Source organism: Ursus maritimus, unplaced genomic scaffold, assembly GCF_017311325.1.
Source record: "Ursus maritimus isolate PB19 unplaced genomic scaffold, ASM1731132v1 scaffold_14, whole genome shotgun sequence".
Lineage (NCBI taxonomy): Eukaryota > Metazoa > Chordata > Mammalia > Carnivora > Ursidae > Ursus > Ursus maritimus.
In genome coordinates this window covers 54,427,368-54,437,318 of record NW_024423786.1, presented here as the reverse complement: position 1 = coordinate 54,437,318, position 9,951 = coordinate 54,427,368, and the positions used below count along the sequence as shown (strand labels likewise).

The 9,951-nt window shown below is 54.3% G+C and overlaps 1 protein-coding gene across 4 annotated transcripts in view; it reads left to right on the top strand.

Moving 5' to 3' along the window:
• The first annotated feature begins 5,488 nt into the window (after positions 1-5,488).
• The window catches only part of HDGFL2 (HDGF like 2), a 20,065-nt gene continuing 15,602 nt past the window's right edge, over positions 5,489-9,951 (top strand). For all 4 annotated transcript variants that reach the window (XM_040629557.1, XM_040629556.1, XM_040629555.1 and 1 more), the window contains exons 1-3: positions 5,489-5,629; positions 8,336-8,412; positions 8,506-8,644. In XM_040629557.1, coding sequence (XP_040485491.1) covers positions 5,558-5,629; positions 8,336-8,412; positions 8,506-8,644 — 288 coding nt within the window. In that variant the 5' untranslated portion in view covers positions 5,489-5,557. The remainder of the gene's footprint in view (positions 5,630-8,335; positions 8,413-8,505; positions 8,645-9,951) is intronic.

Sequence of the window (9,951 nt, the reverse complement as noted above, 5' to 3'; positions counted from 1 at the left end):
ATTTCTCCACATCCTCGCTAACACTTGTTTCTTGTCTTTTTAATAATAGCCACTTTAACAGGTATCAGGTGATAGTTTGTGGTTTCGATTTGCATTTTCCTAATAATTAGTTGATCACCTTTTCATGTACCTGTTGGCCATCTGTATGTTTTCTTTGGGAAAATGTCTTCAGCTGGAGGAAGGAGCCCTGAGCCAAGGAACGCAGGCAGCTTCCAGAAGCTGGAAAAGGCAAGGAAATGGATTCTCCCCTAGAGCCTCCAGAAGGAGCACAATTCGGCCAACACATGGATTTTAGCTCAGTGAGACTCACTTTGGACTTCTGACCTGCAAAATGGTAAAAATAAATTTGCATTATTTTAAGCCACTAAGTTGGTGGTAATTTGTTACCTAAACAATAGGTAAGGAAAGCAACCCCTTGGCTGTATGACCCTAAGAAATAAGTGCTGATATTTCTCACCAATTGATAGGGGAGGCTGCAAAGTTCCAAACACATTTGTCCATATCCCCACAGCTTGCAGAGAGAAGATTCAAACCCAGGATCAGCAGATTTAATAACACTTCAGTGAGGTACTTCTCAAATCATAATGCACACTCGAGTCCCATGGAGAACTTGTTTAAATGTACGTGCTGACGCATAGGTCTTGAGGGGGCTATGACTCTGCATCCCCATTCCCCCACCTCCCAACCCCACGTGAGAGTACAGGAGGCTGGGTTGGGACTGGAACTTCCCCTGGCACTGAGCAGGCCCGGAACAGATGAATATGTTACTCTTACAGCTCAAGTGGGGAGAAGGTCTTGGGTAAGTGGAATCCGACACTCCTCGGGGTGGCCGTGCCATCCAAACCCCTGGTGCTACCCCTCTGCCTCAGTTTCCCCATCTGGAAAGCAGGGATGACAAATAACTGACATGGAAATGAAATTAACTATGTTCATAACATACTACATAATGTGGTCTGGGAGCACCTGGCTGGCTCAGTTGGTGGAGCGTGCAACTCTTGGGGCCGTGAGCTTGAGCCCCACATTGTGGGTAGAGGTTACTTAAAAATAATAATAATAGGGGCGCCTGGGTGGCTCGGTCAGTCAAGCATCTGCCTTCAGCTCAGGTCGTGATCTCAGTGTCCTGGGATTGAGGCCCACATTGGGCTTCCTGCTCAGCAGGGAGTCTGCTCCGTCTGCCCCTCCCCTGCTTGTGCTCTCTCTCTCTCTCAATAAATAAATAAATCTTAAAAAAAAAAACAGGGGCGCCTGGGTAGCGCAGTCGTTAAGCGTCTGCCTTCGGCTCAGGGCGTGATCCCGGCGTTCCGGGGTCGAGTCCCACATCGGGCTCCTCCTCTGGGAGCCTGCTTCTTCCTCTCCCACTCCCCTGCTGTGTTCCCTCTCTCGCTGGCTGTCTCTCTGTCACATAAATAAATAAAATCTTTAAAAAAAAAAAAAAAAAGAAAGAAAAAAACATTTAGGGAAATGATTCAAAACGTTATAAAAAGGGGTACCTGGGGGCGCCTGGGTGGCCCAGTCATTAAGCGTCTGCCTTTGGCTCAGGCCATGATCCCAGGGTCCTGGGACTGAGGCCCGAGTCCGGCTCCCTACAATGGGCTCCCTGCTCGGCAGGAGAGTCTGCTTCTCCCTTTCCCTCTGCCCCTACCCCTGCTAGTGCTTTCTCTCTCTTGCTCGTACTCTCTCTCAAATGAATAAAAAAAAACTTTAAAAAACTATAAAAAGTAATAATGTGGCCTGGAACATATTGGCTGCACAATAAATGTTACTGATTTTTTGAAGATTTTATTAGATTTTATTTTTAAGTGATCTCTATACCCAACATGGGGCTTGAACTCTTGACCCTGAGATCAAGAGTCAGGTGCTCTACTGACTGAGCCAGGCAGTCGCCCCTAAATGTTACTCATTATTGTACTTGGCTAAGTGGGTAGTAAATATTTCCTCATGATAGTCCCCCAGGAAACTGGGAACCAAGCCTGCAGCACACAGTAGGTGCTCAGGCCAGCTCCTGGTTAGAGGGGGCTGTTTCTTGCAGATCTGGGGGGGGCAGTGGTAGTGCCATCTTCAACTTGCCTGTTCTGGCCACGTGCCAGGCCTCATTTCTTAGGGAACAGTAAGTAACCTCACCTCCACAGGTGATGACTAACGGCTCAACCATTGTCTTCACTGGCCTCTGATCTGGCAGGAAGACAGGGATCCTCTCCTGCCTCAGCCTGCCTCCTTGGGGGGTCCTCCCCACCTTCTGGAAGCATGCTGGCCCCAGCTTTCATCAAAGCTTCATCATTTCCCAGCTGCTCAATGTAGCACAATGAGGTCTGGGTAGGGAGTTTGGTTTTCTGCCCTGGTTCAAGGTCTGGGGGAAATGTATGCACAGAATCAGGAGGCCTTTGGAAAGGGGGACCTGCAGGAGTGGCATTTGAGCCCCTGGACTCCATGTCTGACCTCAGGCAAGGCATGCCCCCCTCTGGGCCTCAGGCCTCAGTCTCTCTATCTGTACCTGATTCAGGCTCCTCCACACCATCTTCCTCATTCCTTGTTCAACTTCCACACTTGTCCCCTGTGTGATTTAGCAAATATAAGATACAAGACACCCCCATTAGATCTGAATTTCTTTTTTTGTTTTTTAAGATTTTATTTATTTATTTGACAGAGAGACAGCCAGTGAGAGAGAGAACAGAAGCAGGGGGAGTGGGAGAGGAAGAAGCAGGCTCCCAGCGGAGGAGCCTGATGTGGGGCTCGATCCCAGAACACCGGGATCATGCCCTGAGCCGAAGGCAGACGCTTAACGACTGAGCCACCCAGGCGCCCCTAGATCTGAATTTCTATAAAAAATCAAACACTTGAATGGGATCTATATAACATTGAGTTACAATTTTAACAATTTTAAAGTTAAAGTTCTAAACTTTGAAGTTTAAAGTTTTAAAGAACTGTGAATCCGGTATTTCTATTTGATATTTATTGTTAATTCTATTTTTACTGTGGTAAAATATATGTAACATAAAATTTACCCTTTCAACCATTTTTAAGTGCACAGCTCAGTGGCGTGAAGCACACGCACCCCCGTCCTGCAACCACCCTCACCCTCCCTCTCCAGAACTTTCCATCTCCCCACAGGGAGACTCTGTCCCCAGGAAGCACGGACTCCCCACCCCCTGCCCCAGCGCTGGCTCCCACCATCCACTCTCTGTGTGGACGGGACTCCTCTGGGGACCTCCTGGGAGTGGGGTCCTGCGGGATGTGTCCTTCTGGGTCTGGCTTATTTCATTGAGCATAATGTCTTCAAGGTTCATGCATGTTGTCGGATGTGTAACAAATACTTTTCTAGTATAGGTATATCACAAATATTGCATGAGACAAACAGAACATACTTACACTGAAAAGGTATTTGTTGTGTATCTGCAATTCATATTTAACTGGGCATTCTGAATTTTATCTAATAATGCTACCTTCTAGCCCTTCTCAGCCCAAAAAATCATTTTTAGACACAGCTTTGTTGATAATTTACATGCCCTAAATTTCACCTGTTTTAAGGATACAACTCTACGAATTTCATTGTATATTTGCAATCTAGAACATTTCCATCACCCCAGAAAGAAACCTCATTCCCCTTTGTATGAAATTATAAATTTAACTCTGGATTCCTACCCCTAGCTCAAGGCAACTACTTTCTGTCTTGAAAGATTTGCCTTTTTTTTTTGGACATTCCATCAACTGGCATATGACGTTGGAGAATATGTGACCTTTTGTCTGGCTTATTTCACTGCATATAGTGTTTTTGAGGCTCATCCAGGTGGTAGTGTGTGTCAGTGCTGCTTTTGTTTTCATTGCTGAATAGTGTTGCTTTTAAGGATATCGCACATTGGTTTTATCCATTCACTTGTTGATGGACACTTGGGTCGTTCCACCTTTTGGCTGTTGTGAATCCTGCTGTGATGACTATTAGCGTACAGGTTTTTGTGGGGAGTGTGCTTTCATTTCTCTTGGAAAGATACCTAGGGATGGAATTGGCGTGTGGTTAAGTCTATGTTTAACTTTCTAAAAAAAGTCTTTTTTGAGATATATTTCACACGCCTAAAGATGTATCTTCAGACTAAAGTATTATCTTTGTACCCTGTGATCAAATCTCTCCAACGTTTTCACAAGAAGCTAAAATAAGAGCCGAACTTCTCACAAAGTTCACAAAGGACTAGGAGAGGTCCTCAATGGACCCCTTACCTGTCTGCCCCACTCACTTGCTCCATTCTCTCTAGTTAGGACGTTTGCATTTGCTATTCCCACCGCCCTAAATGCCCTCTCTGTACCCACTTCAGTCTACTGGCCAATCTCTATGCACCCTCCGAGTCTCTAGTTAAACTACATCCCCCAGAAAACCCTCCCTGGTCCCTTCCCCACTACTCGGCATTTTCTTAAGCACTCTGGCTCTTTTACTTCGAGATCCTACCAAGGGTCTTCATTAGAACGAAATTAACAGAGCAGGTAACAGCATCTAGTGCTCCCAGTATTTCTGATGGCCAGGCACAGTTTACAACGCTTTAGGGGTGATGAAGTCGTTTTACGCCCCTCTAAGATTGGTACCATTAGGAACCCCATTTTATAGGTGGGTAGACTAAGGCACAGAGGATAAGGAATTCGGCCACGCGGTGCGAAACACATTTTTCTTGAAAGAACAGGCATATCGGGTATCTTGTGGCTCCGACACCCAGCGCTCAAAACCTTTCCGTGAGTGAAGAAGTCAGTCCTCGGTGACTCTGTGGCTGTTTATCCAAGAACGCCCCACGCCCCGCCCCTTTCCCGAGCCCCGCCCCTCGGGCCGGCAACGGCGCGTCCCTATTTTGAGTTGAACCTCTATCACCTTATCCAATGGCGAAGAGCGGCTTCAGCCCCGCCCCCCGTGGTAGCCAATGCCCGCTCCCTACCTTGAGGCCTTCTGGAGTGGTAGCCAATGGCCTGCGACTCTCTGTTCGGCTCCGGCTCCCGGGAGCGGGAGGCTTTCGGTGCCCCGCCCCCTACACGGAGTTAGCCTTCTTTCGGTGGTAGCCAATGGCCTGCCTCCTACTTAAAGCCCTCCTTCTGTGGAGGTTCATGGCCCGCCCCTCTGCCTTAGGCCCCGCCCCAAAGAAGCCTGGCGACCCGCCTCACCACTCCCTGAAAGTCTCCGTTTCCCTCCTCCCACCTTTCCCCTTTCACCTCCCATAACCTCCGCCCCGCTGCCATTAGGCCTTTGGGTCACGCCCCTTGGCTCTACCCGTTACCCAATCCCGTTAACTTGCTCTGCTCCAACCCCTCTTCTCATTGGTCCCCGTGCTCCTCTATCCCCGCACGTGGTCCTGAGCGACGGCGTCTCCCGCCCGTGAAGGCCGGAGGGCGGGACTTCCGGAGGCGCGCAGTCCAATAAGCACGCGCCGGCCCTCTGCCCAGGCGGCCGCCCCCGCCCCCTCGGCGCCCCGCTCCCGCCCCCGGCTTCGCCTCCCGCTGCCGCCGCCGCCGCAGCCGCCGCCGCCGCTGCCGCCGCTGCCGCCGCTGCCGCCGCCGCTTTCTGCGGCCTCGGTCTCCCGCCGCCAGCATGCCGCATGCCTTCAAGCCCGGGGACTTGGTGTTCGCCAAGATGAAGGGCTACCCGCACTGGCCGGCCCGGGTGAGGCCGCGCGGGAGATGGGCCAGGCGGGGGGGTGGGGCAGTAGGGGCCCCGGGCCTGAGGGACCCGCGCGCCGGGGGTCCGGGGGTCCCCAGGCCTCAGGGACGCGCACAACAGGGGTCTGGGGGTCCCCGGGCCTGAGGGACTCGCGCGCCGGGCGTCTGGGGGCTCCGGGCCTCAGCGACCCGCGCGCAACGGGGGTGTGGGGGTCCCCAGGCCTGAGGGAGCCCGCACCGCGGGTCTGGGGGTCCCGGGGCCTAAAGGACCCCGCACCGGGGTCTGGGGGTCCCCGGGCCTGAGGGAACCCGAGCCTGGGTTCTGGGGGTCCCGGCGCCTGAGGGACCCCGCGCCGGGGGTCTGGGGGTCCTGGCGCCTGAGGGACCCCGCGTCGGAGGTCTGGGGGTCCTGGCGCCTGAGGGACCCTGCGCCGGGGGTCTGGGGGTTCCCGGCCCTGAGAGACCCCGTGCCGGGGGGTTGGGGGTCCCGGAGCCTGAGGGACCCCGCACCGGGTTTGGGGGGTCCCCGGGCCTGAGGGAGCCCGAGCGGGGGTCTGGGGATTTCGGCGCCTGAGGGACGCCGCACCAGGGTCTGGGAATCCCCGGGCCTGAGGGGCCCCGCGCAGGGGCCTCGGGGTCCCGGGACCTGAGGAAGCCCGCCGCGGCGGTCTGGGGTCCGGGCGCCTGAGGGACCCCGCGCCGGGGGTGTGGGAGCCGCCGGGAGGCCCAGAGCCAAGGGAGGTGGGGTTTGAGGGACCTGGCGCCTGAGGGGGCAGGGTTCAAGTTTGAAGGAGTTGGTGGTGTGAGGAGAGCTGAGGAACATGGGGTTTAAGGAGAGGAATCACACTGATGGGAGGGGGGTGCGCGGGACTGAAGAGCTCAGCGTGGGGCCCCAGGCCATGTGTGAGGGCGGGCTAGAGATGAGGGATGCAGTGAGGGAGAGGGGTTGAGAGTTAAGGCTGAGGGGGCTGAGGGAGGCTGCGGCTGGAAATGGTGCTGGCGACTGTGTTCACGGGGTTACTGGTGCTGAGAGGACTCATCTGACAATGTGGGGGGTCAGGGACCAGGGCTTGGAATGAGACTTGCTTGAGGGACCCTGGGGGCTAGTGCCCTGTGAGGACCCCCTCCCCACTCCTCTGGTGGAGGAGACTGGCTGGGGTGTGGGGTTGAGGGCGATCTTGGAGTGGTCCTCCCTGGTACTTGAATCAGATACCTTTTCGGGCTCAGGCCCGAAAGAGAGAGTATCTGAGGGAAGGAGTTGAGCCAAGGGGACTTCGGGGATCCCCTGTAGAAGAAGCTGAGATCCAGGGGACCCAGAGGGTCTGACGGGTACAGGTCTGAAGGGCGTCCTGAGTCTGAAAGTCCCAGAGAGTGCAGTTCCAGGCACTACCCAGGGCAGGCCAGTGTGGAGGAGGGACCTGGAGGTTGTCATCCCCAGGTCTTAGGGATAAAGTTGCCCCAGAACCTAGGCTGGTGGAATATGCATGACAGGATTGAAGGAATTTGGGGGGTGGGGGTGGGAGGCCCAGGCAGCAGCAGGGGGCATGGGAAGGATGAGGCTGGAACTGAAGCAGCACAGGAGTTGCCCAGGCAGTGTTGTGAGATGGCTGGAGATTTCAGCCTCGCTCCCTGCTTGTTGGGAGTAAGCAGAAGGGCATCACGCAAAGCTGGGGGTCTGGGTGCAGAGAGGTTGCCACAGGAGGCCAGGAAGGGACACTGACCGGGCGGTCCTGAGAACAGTTGGAGCTGGTGCTGCTGCTAGGATGTCTGAGCCTCAGGCTCAGAGGCGGGTCCTCAGTGAGGCCGGAGCAGAAGCTGGGCCTGGAAGGCGTGGCAGGCTAGTTCTCAGGGTGATGAAGTTTGGAGAAGCTTCTGTGCAGGAGTGGGATGCTTGGGATGGATGCCTGATGCCCGGGGACCAAGGACTTTGAAAAGCCCAGAGAACTGAGAAAGGAGGCTGGGTGAGGGAGGCAGGGAAGGTTCCAGTAGCCCCCAGGCATAGTGGAGGATGGGAAGGGATTAATGGGGACCAGAAAACTCACTTTAACCTCATTTGCTCGGCTTATTTTCTTGGGGGACACTAGAGCCATGAAACTTTACGGGCACTTCCCTTCTTTCCAGAGTACCAGCTTCTCTCTCTTCTCCGTCCCCCCTCCTGCCAGCTCTCTAAGCCCGGAACATTTCCAAGCACCTGATTGGAAGTGAAGGGGCTGCTAGCCTCCTGTGGGGAGGTGACTGACAGCTGCCGGGGCCCATGGGCCTGTAGGGAGAGGGTGGGACTTCCTGGATGCTCAGGGCCTGTCTCCTGCAGCCCACCCCCCACCCTCTGCATCCTTGGAGCTGCCAGCTGCTGCCTCTGGGAGACCGACCACCGATCGCCTCTTTGCGGGAGGGGTCCCGTGGGAGGGTCCTGGAAGTGTAGAGAAGCTGAGCTTGGCCCCACATCCTGGCTGCTCAGGGGACCATATTTAGCTTTGCTCAGGTGAAGCATCTGCCCTGGAGGCAGAGAGAACACTCTGGGGGGAGGGGACAGGTGTGCACAGAGGGGGGGGGGTTTCCTAGAAGAATGCAGATGCCTAACTGGAAGGTGATGTGTTTCCCTCAATCGAAGCATGCTTACCTCAAGTAACTTAGCTGATTTCTTGGTGATTTCCTGGGTCAGTGGGTGAAGGTGTCCTCCAGCCACCCCCTGACCTGCCTCTCACTGCAGATCGATGACATTGCCGATGGTGCCGTGAAGCCCCCGCCCAACAAGTACCCTATTTTCTTCTTTGGTACACACGAAACGTAAGTGTCCACAGGTGGGGCTCGAGTTTCCCACCTGGTGCCTCCTGGGTGACCTGACTCACCTGGGACTGGCCCCATGGTTCCTTTCTCCAGAGCCTTCCTGGGACCCAAGGACCTGTTTCCTTACGACAAATGTAAAGATAAGTACGGGAAACCCAACAAGAGGAAAGGCTTCAATGAGGGACTGTGGGAGATCCAGAACAATCCCCACGCCAGCTACAGCGCTCCTCTGGTGAGTACCTGGGGATGGAGAATGACTGGTGTGGTGTCTGTGGAGCCCAGGTCGTGCCCAGTGCTTGCATGCATTGGGTGCCACAGGTGGTTCTAGATTGTGTCTTAGAAAAGGAGCAAGGGCTTATTCCCCCTTGGCACTGCTGACCGTTCTCTGTTGGGGTGTCCGGGGGCGTCCTGGGCACAGTGGGTCGAGTAGCACTCCTGGCCTCGCCCACTCCATGCCAGTAGTGACCCCCCCAAGTTGTGACAACCAGACACTTCTCCAGACATTGATGAGTACCCCTGGCGTTGTGGAGGGCTGGAGGGTCACCCCTGGTGAAACCCAATGCTCTATAGTTAGCTTGGATTTATAATAGCATTATTATAGCTCTTAAAAAACCTTTTGTTTTCTCAGGAAAAAAACTTTTTCTGTCAATAACACTCCTCCCTTCCCCTGTTACTGCCAGATTTTAGGCTTGGGAAAGGCCATGGTTAGTAGATGTGAGAGTTCTTGCTGAGGTGGGAAAAAAGTGCCAAGGACCACAAAGATGACATCTCAGTGGCCAATCAGTGTCAGGAAATGTTCAGAGTAAGAATTTATGAGTTGAAGTGAAATTCATGGAAAGCCTTGGAAGGCTGCAGAAAGGTGGCAAAGAGCTATCTTGCTCTAGGCATTTTAGGAAGAGATGCAGATGAGGGGAGGCTGGGCTGGGGTTCTCTGCTCTGCTTTCAGCCACCGTTTTTTGGGATTTCTGCAGGAGGCACGGGGACGCAGAGTAGTCTGGCTTCAGGAGGGGTGGGTGTGAGGTTGGCTGGGAGGCCAAGGGAAGAAAAGGGCCTGCGGTCTGGTCTGTGGGGAGGGACGCAGAAGGTGGAGAGGGTCTGGTGTGCGTGAGCTCAGCCACCACTGATCCGGTAGGCATTGCTGTATCGAGGGACCAGTAGTCCAAGATGAAGCAGACCCAGTTCTGGCCTCCTGGGAGCTCACGGTCCAGAATTCAGGGTTTGCTCACCACGTGTCTCTTGAGCGCTGAGGGTCTGGCACCCCCTTCTCAGGGGGCCAGGCTCACGTTTAGTGGATGTTGGTGGTGGTCTGCTTTTACCTGCTCAGATGGGTCCAGGAGAAGGAGGTTCCCCCTTTGCTGCCCGCCGGGTCTCCCGGCTTGGTGGGTGAATGGGTCGGAAGGTCTTCAAGACAGTTGGGTTCTGTGTGAACCTTTTCTGGCCCCAGTTCAAGTGCTGTTGGTTACGTCCTAAGCTTATTACTGCTGGTGAATCATCACACCTTTTAATATTTATTGCACACCCACGGCTTGCTAAGTGCTG